The sequence below is a fragment of the Psittacula echo genome (genome assembly GCF_963264785.1).
Source record: "Psittacula echo genome assembly, chromosome: 5".
Lineage (NCBI taxonomy): Eukaryota > Metazoa > Chordata > Aves > Psittaciformes > Psittacidae > Psittacula > Psittacula echo.
Window position 1 is genome coordinate 3,214,141 of NC_137739.1, and position 20,892 is coordinate 3,235,032.

General features: G+C 47.3%; 2 protein-coding genes across 4 annotated transcripts in view; one reads left to right on the forward strand and one right to left on the reverse strand.

Annotated features, from left to right (window-relative positions):
* Positions 1 to 1,171: 1,171 nt before the first annotated feature.
* TNFRSF13B (TNF receptor superfamily member 13B) lies at positions 1,172 to 4,395 on the forward strand (the record flags this gene model as incomplete). The annotated part of the gene is made up of 4 exons (XM_080619648.1): positions 1,172 to 1,310; positions 2,237 to 2,353; positions 2,889 to 3,107; positions 4,121 to 4,395. The coding sequence occupies 4 exons, from the start codon at positions 1,172 to 1,174 to the stop codon at positions 4,393 to 4,395; spliced, it is 750 nt and encodes a 249-aa protein (XP_080475774.1).
* A 5,789-nt stretch (positions 4,396 to 10,184) lies between these two features.
* USP22 (ubiquitin specific peptidase 22) overlaps positions 10,185 to 20,892 on the reverse strand; it is a 102,362-nt gene continuing 91,654 nt past the window's right edge. For 2 of the 3 annotated variants that reach the window (XM_080617258.1, XM_080617260.1), the window contains 5 exons: positions 18,996 to 19,122; positions 16,163 to 16,254; positions 14,607 to 14,669; positions 12,688 to 12,837; positions 10,185 to 10,784 (listed from right to left, as the gene is read on the reverse strand). In XM_080617258.1, the coding sequence (XP_080473384.1) occupies positions 10,742 to 10,784; positions 12,688 to 12,837; positions 14,607 to 14,669; positions 16,163 to 16,254; positions 18,996 to 19,122 (475 nt within the window). In that variant the 3' untranslated portion in view covers positions 10,185 to 10,741. Of the gene's footprint in view, positions 10,785 to 12,687; positions 12,838 to 14,606; positions 14,670 to 16,162; positions 16,255 to 17,427; positions 17,552 to 18,995; positions 19,123 to 20,892 lie in introns of those variants that run through there. The other variant, XM_080617259.1, reaches the window with a different exon arrangement.

Here is a 20,892-nt window from a genome sequence, read left to right on the forward strand (position 1 = left end):
TTAACGGGAAGATGGTTCTGCAAAGTGGAAGCTGTTGGCTGGGGTTTGCTCCTCTGTTGTGCCTTCGGCATCGCACTCAGCCCACATGGGCCCAGGGACAATGGCTCCTCGTAGGGACAAGGGTTTGCTCACCTCTCGCATTGCAGTTGGTGGGGGTTAAACCAGCGCTTACGGCTGCCGCAGAGACACGTCCCTCCTTCTGCTTTGGGGAGTTTTACACATCAAAAAGGGCTTTCATTATGAGGCCGGAACAGCAGCGAGAGGTGGCAGAAATGACACACGGGATGACACAAACCACACTGCACCACAGAGGAATTCAGAAGTTTCCAGAATCAAACCTTGTCCCGGAAGACATAAACATAAAAAGACATTCAACATAACAAGGACATGGAACTGTTGGAACAAGTCCAGAGGAGGCCACGAGGATGATCAGGGGCTGGAGCACCTCCCGTATGGAGACAGGCTGAGAAAGTTGGGGCTGTTCAGCCTGGAGAAGAGAAGGCTGCGTGGAGACCTCAGAGCAGCTTTCCAGTATCTGAAGGGGGCTATAGGGATGCTGGGGAGGGACTCTTCATTAGGGACTGTAGCGACAGGACAAGGGGTAACGGGTTCAAACTGAAACAGGGGAAGTTTAGGTTGGATATAAGGAAGAAATTCTTCACTGAGAGGGTGGTGAGGCACTGGAATGGGTTGTCCAGGGAAGCTGTGAATGCTCCATCCTTGGCAGTGTTCAAGGCCAGGTTGGATGAGGCCTTGGGTGCCATGGTTTAGTGTGAGGTGTCCCTGCCCATGGCAGGGGGGTTGGAACTGGATGAGCTTAAGGTCCTTTCCAACCCAAACCATTCTGTGATCCTAAGACATCCCCAGTGATCATCCTGGTGCATTGCTGTGATTGTCAGGGCAGCAGGTACAGAGGAGCAGGTCCCACCCTATTACTCCCACAGCCAGATGCATCCTTCCCTAGACCCTCAGGGCCCAGCCCGTGTGCTCTCCCTGCGCGTCCCCCGGGGGCTGGCACAGGATGTGCTCACGCAGGGTTAGCACTTGGGGAGCTCGCTCAGCCTGAAGTGCATTTTGGGGGGTGAGCCCAGCGCGGGTCCCTGCGATGGGATGAGGGCAGCGCTGCGGTGATCACCCCGTTATCGACCCACGTGCCGCTCATTCCGCAGCCATGGATGGGCCGCGCGCCAGGGGGGATGCCATGAACAACTGCACGGACCAGCAGTACTGGGACACGCTCGTCTGCCAGTGCATCCCCTGCAGCCTCGTGTGCGGGCGCCCCGCAGTGAGGAGGTGCGCGGCTCTGTGCGGTGAGTGTGGTCCCACCGCGACCAGGGCAGGGATGGGGCTGGGGATGCGGCCCTGGGGTGAAGCACGGGGCAGGCTCTGAGCTCAGCTTAATGGAGCCTTGAGCCCAGACTGCTGAGGTTTGAGGGGTTCCCAGGGATGGGAATGCAACAGCTCAGCACAGACCAGGTTCTGGTTGCCCCTATCTCTGGGGTCACAGGGAGCCTTCCCAGAGCTCGCATCCCCCATCAGGGACACTGCACCCTCCAAAGGCAGGACTTTAGGGCTTGGAACTAGGTGATCGTGAGCCCAAATGAACGAAATGATCGTGAATTAGATGGTCCCATCCAACCCAAATGATTCCATGACCTCAAGACGCAGCAGGCTGAGTTGATGTGGATAATGATAAACTCAAGCTGTAGGTTTGCAAAGCTGCGCTGGGGCAGGCCCCAAGGTGTAACGATAACAGGGAGGGAGGAAGAGACAAGACAGATGCACTTTGCACCCAAACCCTGAGCACAGCCCCGGGCATGGCCCCTTCCCAACCCAGCCAGACACAGTGTGGGACCGCTGCACCCTGTCCTAGGACACAGGGGACCAGCCCTATACGTGGTGACAAATCACGTCTCCTCATTGAGGACAGGAGATGCTGAGCCAGGTCTAAGAGGAGCGAGCAGGAGCTGCGCGCTGCAGGTGAGTCAGCTCCATGTCTGGCTGCATCCATCCCCTTCCCATGCAGCTGCATCACCCCAGCATGCATTATACAGCCACAGGCACCATAGATCTGTCCCCTGGGGGCCCTGGAGCTGCTGTCAACACCAGCAGCACCCATCAGAGCTTGCTCAGAGCTGCCCCAGGCTCATCCTCACATGAACCCAAGCCCTGGGGAGTGGAGGAGGAGGAGGAGGATGTGCTCGGGATTCCATGTTTGTCTCCCTCCCATGTGCAGAGTCCATGGACTGCAACAGGAAACCCGGCTTCTACTACGACAAGCTCCTGAAAAACTGCATCAACTGCAGCACGGTTTGCGGGCAGCATCCCAAGCAGTGCATCCCGTCCTGCGAAGGTAGGGATGTGCGGAGGGCAGGGATGTGGGGCAGGACCCCCAGAGCTGGGCTGGAAGAGGAGCTGGGTTATGGGACTGAAGGGAGGGAAGGGGCAGCAAATCCCCCTCTCTTCACCCTGGGGTGATGTGTTCGTGTGCTGCTGTTTCACTGCATCCCTCTCCCATTTCCTCATCATACAGAGCGTTTTCCCTTTTACAGACCCATCCTTGGGCTCTTCAAGCCAGGGGCAGGGCCAGCAATCGTGTTTGCCACTTGCTGAGCTGCCTCCAGCCCCTGGGGAGGGGATGGGTTACAGTCCCTGCATTCCTAAAGTCCCACAATGGTGCTGAGACATGGTCACTGGAGGAGGGAGGGTGGGAATGGGGTGTGCGAAGGGATCTCCTTTACCTCACCATAAGAAAGGAATGTGAGCAAATGGAGGCAGCGTGTGGCTGCTGGGTGCCTCTATTAGCACTTCCCCTATGGGAAAGCCCACAGCATGAAGCATGGACCCGAAGGGGTATCTCAGCTCACCCATCTCTGCCTGGCCCACAGCGGGGGCCACCCCGGTGCCGGCCTCGGCGCCTGCGCTGGAGCAGAAGCCGTACGCGGAGCAGGAGCCGTGGCTGGTGGTGTACCTGCTGCTGGGGCTCTGCCTCTGCGCCCTGCTCTGCTCCCTGCTCCTGGGCTGGACCCACCTGCGCAGGAAGGGAGAGGGGGTCTCCTGCCAAGACAGCGCCGGGACCTGCCACCGCAGGGAGGACTCCTCCAAAGGTGAGCGCTGGATGCGCGGCGGGCAATGGGAGAGGATGGGGAGTGCAGAGTGGTGGGCAGGCTCCAGTCACGAGCCTTTGCATGGAAGAGAAAAGAGAGGGAAAGGGTAATGTGGAGTCAACCAAGAACATGGAATCACAAAGAGATCTGGGGTGGAAGGCACCTTAAAACTCATCTATTTCCAACCCCCCTGCCACTAGAGCAGGTTGCTCCAAGCCCTGTTCAACCCAGCCTTGAACACTGTAGGGATGGGGCAGCCACAACGTCCAAAGAGAGGTTTTTATTCTGCCTCCTCCTTTTCTCGCCTGCCTTTACAAGAAGAATTTGCCTGCTCACCCATGTCTGCACGCACCCCCCACGTTCACACACGTACAGCCCAAAGCCAGTCCTGTTGGATGTCAGAAACCACAGAGAAGCAGCCCTGGAGCCATTGTGTTGCTTGGGGCCCCCCTCCAGCAGAACTGCAGTTCAAGGCATTCCTGTCTGCTCTGGTCAAAGGACAGGCTGGCACTGAGGGTTCACTCTTAAGGGGAGCCCCAGGTTCAAAGAGATTGACTGTGTGCTTTTCCATGCTCCTGCTGCTTATCATGGCCCAGAGGATGGAGCAGAGTCCTTTGACCAGCTCACAGAGCATGGTGCATCCCTGGAGCCAGCCTGTCCCATTGCTGGAGCTCCAGCACCTCCCACCGTTGCATCTGCATGTGCTACAAAAGCAGCTTTTAATGAACACACAATTTACATAGGATGTTATAAATACTACACATGCTTCATGCTGAACCTGCAGCTTCCTTGTGTTCAAGGCACTTCCCAATTTCCAGGGGTTTTCCAGGTGGCAGGACTAGGTGTGGGCCTGGAGGTGATGCATTACAGGCATCACGGGCTTTATCAGAGTGGTGGGAGGTGGATGTCCTCTCCAGCCCCAGGAGCAGCAGCTCTATTGCAGCTCTGCAGAGCATTCCACAGGGAAAAGGTGCTCCTAAACCCCTTTAATCTAATACACACTTCGTCTGCAGATCATCTGGTGGAAGCAGGCAGCGTTGGTGATGGATCCACCGGCAGCAGGGTCCCAGAGCCAGTGGAAACCTGCGGCTTCTGCTTCCCTGGACAAGGCTCCGCTGTACAAGAGACCAAATCATGCCACAGCACCTCCTGCCCCACTGGGGAAAGAGCTGCTCCCTCTCACAGCGGGATCTGCAGCACGGGAAGCGCTGGGGCCATTCCCAGCCCTGACGATGGCCACTTCAAAATCATATGTTCTCCTTCACAAGAGAAGACGCCCATGGTGTGATGCCCATCGTGGATGTTCCTGCACAGGGTCGGGAAGGAAGGATGCTCCCTCTGCCCCCAGGACACAGCTGCTTCACCCTCTGTTTCCAGTGACTCTAACAGCTTCTTCCAGGACCGGCACAGCCTTTGCCCAAGGGCTGTAGGTTACAGACAGCGCTGTCTTCTTCCACTCAGGAATTCTCCTTATTCTTATATATTCCCAGTGAAAGAAGTCTCTTCCCATTTAGCAGTGCCTTCATCCTCTGGCTTGACCTCCGCAGACTCCTCCATGCAGCCCATCCATTGGGAGTGACGGCTCATTGGGGCTTTTCATCCTGGTTCTGCCATCAGCATCACTTTGTCCCTGCAAAGGGTCAGGGTCAGACTGTGGTGTCCCCATGGAAATCACACCTTTCCCTGCTTGAGAACTCTACTGGGCAGCACAAGCGATTGCAAGCAGAGCAGTAAGCACCTCAAACATGGATTCCACCCAAGAAGCCACTCATGGAAGTTACAATGCCCATGGAATGCCACTGCCATGCTCTCAAGAGCAGTTTTCTGACTTTAATAGGAGTTTCTTTCCAGGACATTGTATTTGCTAAGACACGACATTGGAAGCTCCACTGTCACCTTTCAACACTGCTTGGGATGGGAGGACAGGCCACGGGTGACAGTGGGGCTTTGCCTTGCAACAGGACACGATGCTCCATGGGACAGGCACCAACTCCCAGATGGAATTGGGTTGAACAGGAAAACTCATCCAAGGCTGAGAACTTTCTGAAAGACTGGATTTATGTCTGTCTGCTTTGGGTTACTCAAAATAGCTGGTGAAAGAGATGAACCAGCTACAGATACAGCTGCTTTGAGGGAAGGCTCTATCTGCCCTGGCTTTGGAAGCTATTATGGATGACCATGGGTTTCCATATGTAACTTGAAGTTCTCATTTTCACTAAAGAGCATAGGAATGTTTTGCTTGCTGAGAAATCACCCCTGGTAGGAGCTCATCCCCTCCACTGTCTAAAACCAGAGCTTCCAACTTGGAAGAATAAACATGAGCCAATATATGCACAAATCAGGGCTGCGAAATGGACAGCTGGAGAAAGCATGAGCAGATTAAAGTCATACAGACCTGTCCCCTCCATATTATGTATTGGTTTAAACGGCAACGTTTTCTTATCACTAAAAAAAGCACCATGACAAAGGAAGGCACTATCACAAAGCCAGTGCCAAGAGCAATGTCTGGTCACAAAGCAGAAAGGCGTTAGGACCACGTGAAAGCCACTAAACAGCAAAGAGCAGGAGGTGGTTTAAGGTGAGGTTTAAGAGGCCACGTGTTGGTCCAACAGTTGGTACATGAAGCAAAATGCTCCAGGAACCAGCCTGGCAATTCCCAATCTTGTTGTCTTTGTGCATTGCTTTTCACCTCTTCCCTCTGTTTAGCACAGTCCTTCTCCCATGTAGCACAAGGGATGAGTTTTGTATCGTGCTGCGTTTGCATCCAGGGGAGAAAATAAGCCCTGTCAAACCTGCAGCCTTGTTTTACTCAGGTGGGTCTCCCGAAGGTGATGGGTGAGCCCTGAAAGCCGCCGGTCCACGGTGCGATGGGGAAAGCAAGGGCTAACCCATGTGTGCAGAGAACAGACTGCAGACCCTGGCCATAAGCAAGCTGCTGGCAGAGTATAGCAACAGCTTCCACTGGCGGAGCATCACCCCCACCACCTCCCATCCTCAGTCAATGGGACTCTCACCCTCCGATACCTGCCCTGCACCTCGCACCCTCTAAACCTGAAGACCCTTCATGGCCTCCCACTCCCTCCTGGCATCTCCTCTCACATAACCAATGTGGCCCTGGTCTCAAGGCATCTGTTTCTGTGGTCTCTGGTCCTGTAGCCTCCTGCCCCGCAGCCTCAGCTCTCACATCTCCAACACCATGGCCCCAAATACTGCAGCATCATCAGCATCCCGATTCCTCTACACCTCTGAAAGCCTTTCAGCCCCAGAAGCCACCCTTGCCTACATGCACTCCCAGCCTCAACTCCTCCTCATCCTCCCACTCCTGCTCAGCCTCAGGTTTTCTTCACCCTGCATCTTTGTGTAGACTCATCTCTACTGCAGCTTCCCCCGGTCTCTCAGTCTCCATTCCACTCAGCCACCACCTTTTGGCATCTGCCCTTCCTCTGCCTTTCATCTCCTCCATGCTTTAGTCTCCACTTGCACTCTTGTTCAGCCTCTGCTCCTTCCCAGCGAGGATGGGAGCTCCGGAAGGAAAACCCTCCTATGCAGAGGTGGTGCCTTGTCACGCTGCCCCTTCCCAGCACAGAGCTCCTGCAGGGACATGCAGCTTCATCTCAGCTCTGGTACCCTGTGGATATTCAGTGTCACCTCCAGGGACAGGCACTTGTCACCCATGGGAGCTCCCAGCAACACTGCTTGCGCAAGGGGATTCAGAACCTCAGTTAAAAATAGCACAGAAGTAAGTGAACGTCTGCCACCAGCTCTGCCATTAGAGCATCTCCTGAGGACCTAGAGACATCCATTATTCAAACGAGAAAGCTTTTAGGAAAGCCATTACGCAGCCAGCTACAAGCTCACCCTGCATGGCACTGGCAACCAGCAGCGTCACTCTCCTTCTGCACCATGGTGGGATGGGGCTGTCATCAGAAACCAAGTCACAGAATCCCAGACTGGTTTGGGTTGGAAGGGACCTTAAAGCTCATCCAGCTCCAACCCCTGCCCTGGGCAGGGACCCCTTCCACTAGAGCAGGTTGCTCCAAGCCCCTGTGTCCAGCCTGGCCTTGAGCACTGCCAGGGATGGGGCAGTCCTTCCCTCCAGCCCCAATACACAAGAGTGGAGCATTCCTTCCCCCCACAGCCATGCCCACCCCTCCTTCAGGGAATGTAACTGTACTGTTATTAGCATATAAAAGGTTAACACGGAGCAACTTGAACAAACGAGGTCCCAGCTACGACCCTTAGATGCTGGGAAACCAAGAGGAATCCATGGATTTGGTATCACATTTGCAGCCACTGGCCAACAGCCCTGATGGAGCATATCTGGAGCCACCCCTTCCAGTATTAGAGAGGCACTGCAAGTACAGGACACAAGCTGGGATGAGTTAAAATACATGGAATTAAGGGCACTGATTTTGAGCAAGAGCATCATGCCCCAGGGGGTAAAACCAATTCTCCATCTCAGCTTTTGCTCGGGCTTTCATTAGGCACCAGCATCACATAAAGCTTCATCTCTAGTCAAGTGGCTGAGGGACAAGAAAACACTGTAACTAAAGCAACTTTTTGGCTATTTCTGTGCCCCATTTGCCCATTCATTGCTGCTAACAGCACATACAACAACATGAGCCTGCACCACCACACATGCCTTTGTTTTCAGTCATTTCTGCAGATGCTCCCTCCCAACAGCCCAAGCTGTGCTGGTGTAAAACCAAACCTCAACATCCACAAGCCAGCCCCAAACCACTCCCTGGAGCTGCAGGCACTGAGGAGCAGCCTTCCCCTGTGCTCTCTGCACTGGGGAGGCAGAACTCCATCAGCTCGCTGTTAGCATATTGCTGCGCAGCAAGAACTGGTTCTGCAGGGCATAAACCAGTGTATGAGCTGCATGGAAGAGATGAAGGGTAAGAGGAGACTGTCTGAGAAGCAGCATCACGAGGGGTAGTGCTGCTCCTGTGACAGCAGCTCTTCTTCCATTTCTATAGGAAGAGGAGGGAATATTCTCTCTCCTCCTTTAGCAACCTGCACTGATTTACTGTCGCTAGAAATAGAAACATGCCCGGTGCGATCCAGGGAGGGAGGGGGGGGATGACGGTGCGGGGAAAAGAAGAAAAAGAGGTTTTAATACACCAGGAATTCTGCTTTTGAAAGCGAAAACACAGCACTGAAACCTCCCACCAAAACCCATCTGTGCTGGTGCAGTGACACAGATCACAGCCCTGGAGGACTGATTTATATGGCTGGCCTCACCCCTGAACAGTTTGTTCCTAAAGGATTAACAAAGCAGGCTGCACTAGCTCCGGTGGCCATGCATGTGTCAGTGGGAAGCAGGATTCATCAGCTCAGGCTCCAGGATCACACAGAGCAGGAGAAGGCTAAGACCAGGGCATCACAAAGCAAGCAGCATCCCCGGCGAAGCCCATCTGCCGCACGGTGGCACTCCTCCTCCGGCACAGGACAAGGTGGGAGCAGCCCTGGGAATGAGAAAAGGTTGATTCTTGTCTTCCTCTGCAAGCTTGCTGCATTATTCAAAGGGAGCAGAAAGCGTTGAGCATCTGCACGCTACAGTGCAGGGCCCCCCCTTCCCATGGGAGCCCGTTCCTCCATCTGCAGTTCTCCAGCCGTATTTCATTTTTCCATGGGAAGGCTCAGGTTAAATCCTGCAGCACCCAATTACAACTGAACATGATTTCAAGCGTGACGATAGGGAAAGATGGGTTACAAATGAGAGATTACAAATGGGATTGCTCCTGCAGGAATCATGCAGCCGTAGGTACCTCCCGCACCACACGGAACGTTTCCCGTGTCTCATTTGGTATTCAAGGTGCTTCAATTCGCTGTCTCTTCTTCCTTCCCTGGTGCAAGCTGTCGCAGAGATCTCTTCCAGTCCTCTTCCAGTGTGTGTACAGATCAGACACAGCTCTTGTAAGATGCTCATTTAAAAACCAAACTCCTTTCCCTTATTTTTCATCCTATTTCTTCTGTTTATTAAGCTGTTTTCCACCTTTGGCATGGGCAGGTTGGACACCTCTCACTCATTGCTAGAGCACAGAATCGAAAAGCTTAAGGCACATCCTTTGTTTTAACCACAGTGGTAAAGTTTAAGGCTTGCCTGGAGCTCAATGACCTTTTTGGTGTGGCTCTTACACCTGTCAATACAATGCCTCTTACACACAGCTCTCGACAGGTCCCAGAAGAAGGTAGACCAAAGCTATTTTCACTCTTTTCAGCTCTTAAGGCTTTCTGCAATTCAAGCCCAGCCTCCTGAGAGCAAGACACAGCACAGGGGTGGATACTGCTGCCATCTCGTCAAGCCACATGGTGATGGAGCAGAACAGGAGCAAACCCATGTCTGTGACAAAGCAAGAGCGAGCTGGTGGAGTGAGTGCTGCAACTCAGATATGGAGGCTGTGATTCTGCCGGGAGGAGTGTGTGAGGAGTTAATACATGTGGGAGGATACAAGGAACCAAAACCAGCCTAGCACAGAGCAGGAAAATGGGTTGTTTACTTAAAAACCCGAGTGCATTGCAGAAGTGCTCAATAGCAGCAGCTCCACCGCTCAGTGCTGCCCCCAGCAGCAGCCGGTTCCAACAGATGGTACAGTTCTCAATGCTCAAGTTGTCTCCTGTGGCACATCGAAACCTTTGGAAGCCAGCAAGGGAACAGAAAGAAAACAACCCCAAACCCAAGCCAGCAACAACAGAACGAGCAGTTTTGAGAAAGTCAAACTTCTTCACAAGATTTAGGGGAAAAAGAACCAAGACCACTCTTACAGTATAAACACGCCAATTCATTCGTTTTTACTGATGGTTGCATTTATGAATTTCATTCTCGTGGGAAACAAAAAAAAAAAGGAAATAAAAGGGAAAAAAAATTAAGAAAATAGCTATTTATAGAAAACAAAACCAAAAAAAAAGGGCTCAAACAGAAAAGAATCTGTGCTGATGCTTTTGATGAGCAGTCCGATGGCATTAACCATTACCTGTGCAAGCAGGCATGCTTGAAAACCTGTTTTGAGGCCTGTAGCTTCAGTTCCACAATCCAGGGTTTCTCTCATGGTTGTTGGAAAAGAAAGAGCCTAATAGTTTCATACTGTATTTATTTAATAACTAAAATTCACAAATAAAAAGATACTTGCAAAGTCCTTTAGTCGTGTCATCCCCTCCTCCTCCACTCTACTGCTTTCAGACCCATATGCATAAAAAATGGGCTTGGATTTAACTTTTAACTGTTATATGATTGGTCGTTGGAGCTGAAGCACCAAATGGAGAAGATGCTTTATGGAGATGAGGGTAGAACCCTTTGCCTTCCCACACACATGTTGGAGGAACACAGGAGATGTACCAGCGCCCGGACTCCTCTGCTCCCATTTCCCCCACCCAGAGCATTCCTTTCATTTTATATTTCCTCTGTTAAGTGACTGACTGTAGCCTCTTTTTGCCCCCTTTGTGTCCTCACACGTTGGACATTGTTCATTCCTTACTCCGCCAGGCTTTCAGTCAGTGTCAAGTAGGTCCTGTTACAGCTCAGTGCTAGTTGGTTTGTAATGGGTCTTTTCATTTCAGGTAGGTTTGTGTGTCGATTCAGAAGGCTTGCTTATTTTCTTCCTTGTTTGTATCTGCCAAGCTGCTGGATAAGGCTATTCATACTCCAGGAACTGTTTGTGATAGAACAGCAAATACCTGCAAGAAAGCAGAGGTACAGTTTCAGCTCTCTGCTATGCACCACAGCAGATTAGTGTTTCCATTCATGCGATCCTAAGAAATGAACGCTATTCATTTTGTTTTGCTTTTCAATTTGAAGCAATTCCAGGGACATGCCAGCTCCCTACAGCAACCACGGATGAGGAGGAGGAAAGCCAGCTGACACAATTTCACCAGCAACTCGGGAAGCTGAACGCTTGTACGTCAGTCAAACCTTCTTCTTGTACAGAAGCCTCTTAGAGCCTGAAAGCTCTGGATGTGTTGGTGCCCAGACAGGGAGCATCCATGTAATGGTACCATGACACAAAACACAACAGAGGTGCTTTGGAGTCACGTTACCAAAGCATCAGACGCTTTGGATTATTGCAAACCGTCTGCCATTTATTTTTCCAGAAGCAGAATGAAGAACCGGGCATGTGGGGGAAGACTCACGTGTCCCAGTCAAACATCTCATGTCTCAATCTGTACTCAAATCTGGTGTTTTAACAGGATAGAATTCTTCCTGTCCTTAATTACTTTATGTGTACTGCTACACAAGGGAGCCGAGTCCTCAAGCAGTTACATGCCAGAGGGAAGTGGACTCATCTCTCCACACACCACACACCAACAGGGTCACTGCCTGACCCTCTTAAAAAGCTTCAAAGCTCTTTGGAGACTTTCCAGTTACTCTCATTCCATCTCATGCCCTATGGAGATTCCCTTGTACAATGCAGATCTCCTTAGTGTCAGCCTGAAGCTTAAGCAGGGGAAATGGACCAGAGCTCAAACCAGCCGGATGAGACTGATGGGCAACAGTTGCGTTGCGTATCAGCTCCTCCTTGCCTATGGCAAGTTCCTCCACAGGCATATCCCACCCTGAGGGCCAGAGCTGGCCACCTGGTAGTGAAGAAAAACAAACTCCTTCTGCTGCAGAAGTTGTCAAATCCTTTAGCACTAAAATTCAGGTATTACAGGACAGGATTTACTTCATAGAGTCATAGAATGGTTTGGGTTGGAAAGGACCTTAGGATCATTCAGTTCCAACTCCCTGCCATGCGCAGGGACACCTCACACTAAACTTCCTGATTGAACTATTAAAATTGCAAATAAATAGGGAAATCTGCTAAAAAAATATATATGACAAACTGAGCATCTGTGCCTGCAGCAATCCATGGAAATGTCAGGAATAACCGACCACCAACAAATGCTTCTTTCTAGTACCAGGTCCATAGTTGAAAATGCAGAAGGAAGACTTGATTTTAAGTTACCTTATTCTTGAAACATGCACCAGTCCCCAGTGCTTCCCATAAATGAGGAATACCAGGATGCTCCCCTTGCAAACTACTGCTCTGCACTCTCAATCCTTGCCTAATGCAGTGCCAGACACTGCAGAGGCAGCTGATCAGTCATAGAATCACAGCACACCAGGTTGGAAGAGACTTCAAGGATCAACTGTTCCATCCTTCCTAGGCAAAGCATGACCCAGACTAGATGTTAAAGCACCCTGTCCAGCCAGGTCTTAAGTGTCCAGTTTTGGGGTGTCCACCTAGGAGATTATCCCAGTGGCTGATTGCTCTCATTAGGAAATATTTCCCTTGTGTCCAGTTGGAATCTCTCCAGGAGTAAATTGTGCCCATTACCCCTCATCTTTTTCCCTGTAAAAAGGGAGTCTCCATCTTTGGAGCCACCATCTAAATACTGGAACAACGTCCCTCATCCTTGCCCTCTTCTTTCCACAAATCCAGGATTATAAGCAACCCTCTGAAGCACTGATACATACAGAGACAGACATTAGATATTCAAAGACAGAAATTATGTCTTCTCTATGCTGAAAGTTTTTTTTGACTGAAAGGAAAACCTAACAACGTTTCCCTTCCTTTCCCGTTTCCAGTTCACAACTTACCCTTCACTGTCTAGCACATCCTTAATGCTAGCCTTGGTGATAATGGCATCATCACACTTGAACCACTGGTCCTTGTGCTGCCGGATGAAGCTGGTATAGTGCCCGCTCTCCAAGGTTCCCTGGTGATTAACTACTGCAAACAAGGAATACCTGGTACAGGAAAGAGTTAATGAATACGTGGATGAAAACGGGGAAAAGACAGGCAAAAGCTTATGTTCAATACCAATAGTAAAGGATGTGATCCAGCAATAAAATACCAGCTCTTAACATTTACTGGGAAGAGGACATCCTTGCCCAGGGACAAACCCCATGTTTTTAATTTTCTGTCTTGTATTACTACAACAACTCCAGGCTGATGCCAACCACCAGCTTTCCCAATACTGGCTACCAAAGATTTTTGTTCTAAAATAGATCAATATTGATGCATTCCTGAAGAGGACCACTGAGTATCTGGTCTGCCCTTCTATTTCCCCAAATTAGTTACTCTAGTGAACCAGAAAAACATATTTGTTTGGGGATGGGGAGGGCAATAATCTTAAATTTAGCTAATCTGAGATGTTTCTAGTGATAAATTGCTGTACTGGTTTAATTGTTCCTAATCTGGAAAGTCTGTACCTATTTTGAAATACTGAATATATTCAGCTTCAACTTCCAGCTTTCAGATGCCTGCTGGCCTGAAAACTAGCAGACACATCTCTGTTCCAAAGAAGGATACTGAAGTCCTTGGCTATTTCATTCTAAGGTAAGATTATGTGCTTACTGGCTCTTTTTCACATGTTCTCCACTCTCTTTAACTCTTTAAAATGCTATTTTCAAACTGGCATAGAAACAATGTAAAATAATCTCACTTGATACTGTCCTACTTCTGTTCAAAACTCAGAGCTCTTTTGACACCATGGTGCCACAACAAGGCACTCATTCAGCTGACTCTCTACAGAGCCAGTGATGTACAAAGTCACCCTCTTCCCAGTCGAGTCCTTTAATCTAACTAGGATGGACACTGCTCTTTAGTCCTAGGTGGAGGGCTCTAAGGTTGCTCCAGCTACTGGGCCTCTGCACTTACTACCTAATCCTCTTCACTGTTAACAACTTCTCCAATTTAAGGCACATGCAAACCTCAGCAGTGCTCTGTTGTGTTTTCTGTCAGACCTTTGCTAGCACTACTAAACATCATACATCTAATGAATCAATTGCTGTAGGACCACACATAACATCGGGCTGGTATCTGTTTGTATGCCAACTGCACCAAGACCTGGTTAGGTAGTTTTTAAATCCATCTATTGTGTGATTCCTGTTTCTGAATGAAACATTTAGTGGCAAATGAAGTGCACTGAAGAATTTTAACACACAACATCAGCTAATGACTGTAGCAAACTTATCTTTCTTTTTTAATAAGGTTTGTGTGACTATCTCTATTCCCATAAAGCTGCAGATTATTTGTTTCAATTACACACCCTTTACATTCTTGAGCCAGTCCCGTATCAACCCATCATTTATTCCAACTGGAATCAATACCTGACCAAGAGACCCTACAATTACTGGAGTTCTCTTGGGACTTTGAGTATCAGTGTTCTATAAACTTCCATTCAGTCCACTGGAACTCCCTTTGCTATTGTAATTGAAACAGGATTATTTAAAGGAAACACCCATCCCCTTTTAATATTGTAACCATAGCTTTCAATTCTGCACACAGACCCATTGCTGGGGGTATCATCTTTGGATCTGGAAGTCAGCTGCCACAAATCCACCAAAGGGTAGGCAGTTGTCATGAATGAAGCTTTATTTTGCCACAGTTCAGATTTACTGTGCTGTCAAATATGGTAACGCACTTCACACTGCAGGATATACAGCAGACTCTCTATCTCCCTTCTAGAAGGCAACTGCCTTTCACAATAGGAGTCATGGAATGTACCACTTACTTATTATCATTGTTCAGACTATCCGTTGGCTGCTGGTATTGCCCGTTCATTCTGCTCTCTTTACTGCAACACACACACACACAAAAATCCAGTCACTTAAAGCAGTGGCTTCCCAAAGCAAGGAAATACGTTTTACATGACAGAGCCCCTTGCAGAATGCAGGTCCTTATTCAAAAGCACAATGCTGCTCAGTGGCAGGGAAGGGCTGATTAGGATGCTAATGATGCTTTATTTGTTCTCACAGCAGTGCTACATAAGAAACATCATTTCTGCTCCCGGTCAAGGCTTCAGTGCTGCAAATACAGATTTATTTATGTCAAATGCCCTATCCAAAAAAAGCTTAAAAAGAGGTTAAGGAAAGATTTGTATTTTAAATCTGGAAGAAATATCTAATTACATCAATCCTTTATCCTGTGATGGATCAATCACCCTGGCTCTGACTTGTAAATTCATTTTGTGTTTTGGCAGCAGCAATAGGATTATGCTGTTGATTTCACAGCCGATGAAATTCAGACTACTGAGTTATGCCTGCTGATTATTCCCATCTATATTCCATTACGCTTGATACCGTCCATCAGCAGAGCCTGTTCTATCCAGGAAGAATTCACTACAGAGGAACAGGGAAGTATTAGAATCTCCAGAATATACTGGAATAAACCATATATTCTTAATAGAACATTGTTTGACAGAGCTTCAGGGCTCTCTTTTCTCTCCTAGTAGAAGCATCTACTTTTGCTCTTTTTGGGTGGAATGAGGGTGGGTAAAGCTTAAAATTATTAGTTAAGATTTCAGCACCAAATTCAGCCCCCTGTTTTAAGAGATGCCACATTTTGAGGCTTTCCTTACTGCTTCAGATATAAACGAAATCTGAATATCCTCCTGTATATTTGAATGGAATACCTGTCAAACACCACTCATTAACTCAGCTTATTCAATTCCTTTCCTAAAGGTATATTGATATAAATGTCACGTCTTTCACATGGGGGTGGGAGAAGTCTTCCTATTTGTTTAAATACCAATTTGAAACAGCTATTTTAATCTAGACCATGCTTTTTCTTCTTGCAGCATTCTCTGAAGAGAAGCTGAAGGCATGAAACAAAAAAACCCTCCAATTTTCATGTGTGCAGGAATAAAGAGGAAGGGGTTTTGTAACTTCAGAAATACAAGGTTCGGCTTTAGGTTATGTCTAGTCTGCCTAGTTACATATGGTGACTGGTGGGAGGGCACTCAAGCAGTGGGACCGAAGCAGAGATCTGAAGGCATGATGGATCTGGATTCTAAATTTAACATGCAACCACAAACAGAACACATAATGTATAAATATATATAAAAAGTTTAAATATCAAGCCTTTTCCAGCACATAAAACTTAGTCTTTTATCTAAAAACGAGTTTAGAAAAGATAACAAATTTCAAGGAGAAGCTTACAGCAGAAGGATCATTATACATACTGTTCTATCACCTTGATTCAAGGAGGTTCCATGTTTCATGCTGCGCATGTATGAACTGGTAAACAGTTCTGTCCAGGTCTTTGGGGGATTTTGAACTTGGTACACACCTGGAAGCCATGAATGGTGTCATGTCCAGCTCCAGCGGAAACGAAACATACGTAGTGATCTTTCGCCTCAGTTTGGCTGAGTGTTCAAACCGCTGGAGACAAAGTGGAGGGATGAATTTATCTTTAGAGAAAGGCAACATTTTCTGTCTTATTTATACATGTCCTAAGCGTAGGAACAATAACACAAAAACGGATTAGCAGGCAGGAGGCCAGGGATATCCCCAGATCTTTCCTACCAACTATATATGGACTGGGAACCCCTATGTAAATGCCAACATATTTCTACCAGGAAAATAAATCACAGTTTGTTGGGGAGAAAATACAGTATTAGATTGTTTAATATTTATAAATACAAACTTACTCCAAACTGACATTAAAATACATTAAACAGAGCACACACAGCCTTTACCCAAACCAGTGTTCATTTGTACTATGCACTATTCAAATAGATGGCTGCTGCCTACACTAGCGCAGAGAACTGGTGACAATGAGAGCTTGCCATCAGATTCACACACTTAATCCACCCATCCAATCATCTCAAGTGACAGGAGTCAAGCCTACACAGGAAAACCAATTCAAATTCAGGCAAAAAATGGCATATGAGAAGAAAAAAGCCTTGTCCCTCTGCCAAAGGAGCCTGCAATCCCCACCATCCTCTCCTCATCTTCTCCATTGAACATTAAATGGAAACAGGAACGAATACCAGAGAGAGATGAATGAGTTTCTATTTAAAGGCAGCTTCTCTCCCCATTTCTCAGAAATTCTGCTCTATTTACACTTCAAGTTAATTATTTTCCAATTGTGGTGCCATAACAATTCCCTAGCAACAGATCCAGCCGTGGAAAGCTAAGATTTCTGGAATCCTTACCATGTGTGTTTCTTATTTTACTGTAACCCAGGAAGTTAAATTTGCATTTTGCATGGACAGGACAACACAATCGCCGAGGAAAAGTCATTCATTTCCCCAAGGAACATAAAATCTTCAGTCACTTCGGATAACACACATACTGAACTGAGTGTAGGGAAGAGGCTGAGCACATTCACAGTGCTTCGCCCAGAGATAGCAGCATCTCCTGGGTGTATCTTGCCAACTACTCTGCAATAATAAATAGAAGATAAACCCAAGAGCCCAACACCCCCAGAACTCCCTCCAAAAGCCAAGCAGCCAGCCAAGCACTCCTGAAACCTCCAGTTACTCACACAAGAATGCTTTCCAGGAAGATCACAGCCAAAAAAACCAACAAAGGAATTGTGCTACTATCTCTTCCAGTTTGGCTAACATCTCTGGCATGTAACATTGCATATCATCTCGGTTAATACTCAAGATGCAACTGAGTATATGGGGGTGACCATGTGAAAGCATGACTGTCCCAAACAATCTGTAAAGGCCTGTGAATTACAGTAGAGGGAATTCTTTTGACCTGTAACACCTTTTCCCAGTAGAAAGCAGAATACAGACCTAGGGCATTCTGTTTTCATGTCAAGACCTCACTTCATTAACAAGCATCTTTACAAGCCAGACTTTGAAAACAAATTTTATATCACTGCTATGCTGGATATGAAGTTGCTGTGGAATTTAACAATTCCAAACTACAATCATTTCTTGCACACAGTCCATGTCTTCCTCAGTGGGACCATGACACTAGTTACACACATCATTAGATTCTTCAGTATGAACATACTGACCTAGCTCAGATGCTACAGCAAAGTTTAGCGTGCACTTTGCCATGACAGCTACAAGATAAAGGTCTCATTCCAATGCTATTAAAAGTCATCCAAGTGTTTTACAGAAGTTCAAAGCCTAGAAACCATGTGAAAATTGAACAACCGAATGAAGTCTCTGGAGTAAATGGCTGGAGCGTGTGTTCTTTCAATCCACCATTGCCGAGATGGAAAGAGAAGCAATAGAAGACTTCATTTGCACAGAGTATAAAGGCTGCTCTTTTAAAAGTCTATTTCCAGTCACCATGATTGCAGGTAAAATGCTGTTTTCCCTTACATAGCTCATCTGACATTAGTATCATCATCAAGTAAGCAGTTTCTTGAAACACTGGTCACAGTAAGAGCTGAGATAAGGGATTATTAGTTGCTACCTAGCAATGAGAGGACTTTGTCACTTTGTCCCAGGAGACACTCAGGACCCTAGAAGTCTGCACCTGAACAGCTCGAGCAGATCATAGATGCAGTTAAATTACTGTGGTGGCTGCTTCTATAAAGGCCTGTGGCATCACTTTGCAAGGACACAGAATGACCTCCATCACCTGCTATAGCCTTCTACTTTGCACCACAGTCACCTTTAATATCTAAGACAGAAATTGTACTGGACTAAAGTATCTGAGGGCACCAGTTATGACGTTATCTCCCCATCACTGCATCTGACATCATCTGGATTGGAAATGTTGAAAACTACAACACAATTGGGAAGATACAAGAAGCTTCTCCATTGTGATAACTTTTTCATCCTTTTCCTTCCACACAGAGTTCCTCTGTGGCATTCTTCCAGTAGAAGAGTAGGGTAAAAATGTTACCATGCAGGATGAGTTAAGTGTTTCTGCAGACTGGTTTCTATGCTGGTTCAGGTATTGCACTGGCCTTTCAGTTTGGTTCTAAATTCTGCTTCGTTGGGATTCCCACAGACATACTGCAAAGCTACATTATAGATAATGTAATACTATCTTAATAGAAATCTAGCTGGGCATGAAAGCTGTTCCTCATATTAGTTTATATCATAAAAGATTAGTCAGTGAAAGCCAGAAGAGATGTCCAGGAATTTAGATCATCCTCTCAGAGAGAAATACACATCTTCTGCTCTGCCTGCCCCTTGTGAACTTACTTTGAGATGAAAACAGGCCACGATGGGTAACTTCTTCATAGTGAGTTGTTTGGTAGATTCCTGGTAGCTATGGCAACCACTACATTTGATTTTGGCACTGCTTCCTAGATGTTCTGGCCTTGTAAACCTGAAAAAACCATTGAAAAGCAAAAGGAAGCACAAAACAATCAGATGATTTTCCACACAGGCTGAAAACACTTCTCTTGCTTTTACTTGTGGGTCACTGGCACCACAAGAAACAGTTCATGGCTTTTAGCTGTCATTTTGAAAGAACCCAACATCTATAATAATGCAAAGTGCTATGGTTCAGATATCCAAATCTGACATTTATCATTGCTCTGCTTGGGAACACTGCACTGAAATGCATCAGTGTCTGAGAAAGGAGCTAAATGTTGGTTCATCTCCTACAACAGGACAGCTGATTTTCATACAGAAAACAAAGATCTTTCCTCTTCAAAACCAGGAACATTGATACGAAAGCTCTGAAGCGAGATGACATGACTTGGGGGCTCAGCTGCAAGACACTCTTCTGCTTGTAGCCCTCTAGGGCTAGGATCAAAGCTCTGAGATGGAAAGGGCTGTAAACACAAAGTTCTTTTCAAAACCCAGACATCTTCCAAGAAAACCCAAGTGTTGACAACTAGAAAAATCTCTTTCAAAATGTTCAGACAGAACTGCTCAAGGGAGCTCTAGGAAGAGACCATGACAGAGCAGGGAACTGCTAAAAAACAGGACTTCTATGTTCTCACAACACACTAAAGCAAAATCCCTCTTCTTCAGAAACTGTCAGCGCAGAACACGCTCAGAGAATGGACTGTTGAGTCTTTTCCTCCAAGTCTTTGCCTCCTTCCATGGGGCAAACAGATCATCTCAGAGGCTGCTTTACAACTAGATGTAAAGAAATGAGCATTTTACATTAATGCACACACTAAGCAAGTGAGGGCAACATCAGCTCATCACTAACCCTACCTTGTATCACTCTGTTGATGGCCAACGTGGCCTCCAGCATTAAACGATGATCACAACCTCCCGGTCTCCCCTCCTGTCTGATTAACAAGATTTCCTTTACCTAGTCTATGTACCATAGAATCATAGAAGAGTTTGGGTTGGAAAGGCCCTTAAGATCATCCAGTTCCAACCCCCCTGCCCTGGGCAGGGATGCCTCACACTAGACCATGTCACCCAAGGCTCTGTCCAGCCTGGCCTTGAACCCTGACAGGGATGGAGTGTTTACCACCATCATTCTCTGGTTTTCGTTTTGCTTGTGATTCGCTTCCTTTTCCTCTCTCTTAAGTCTGTAAATAGGCTTATAAATTTGGTGTAACTGTTAGGGAGTGCCTACATCTTGCTAGTTTTTGTCATATTCCTGCTCAATCCTTTCTTCTTCAAGCCAACTTCCAAGTTGCATGGCCACACCGGTTGACATGAAGTTACATACCTTCTTTGTTTGACTCTAACCTGCTTTCTAGCTTTTGGGTTAAAATCTAGACCCATCCTCTTTATCCATTACAGTTCACCTTCTTATCAAAATCCATACTCTTTGAGAGTACCTTTGAACCTGGATGTTTTCCCTTCCCATCTCTCTCTGATCCTACTAATCCGCATCTTGAAGAAAACCACCAAAATTCGACCCTTTGGGCTTCTTGATGCATTCCTGCATCAGAATTTTCTCATTTGTAGTAATTCCCTTTTTCTCTTAAAATTATTGATCTTAAAAGTGTCAAGAAGGTTAGAAATCAGATGTCACAGGCCACGACTTTTTACTTCAGGAGGATTAGCTTTGCCCCAGGCTACAGTTAACCTCTTCCTCAGACAAATATCTTTAACAGATATCTGCATTTGCCACAGGAGAATGACTTCCAGATCCGTTAAAAGATCCAAGTTAACTGTATATGAA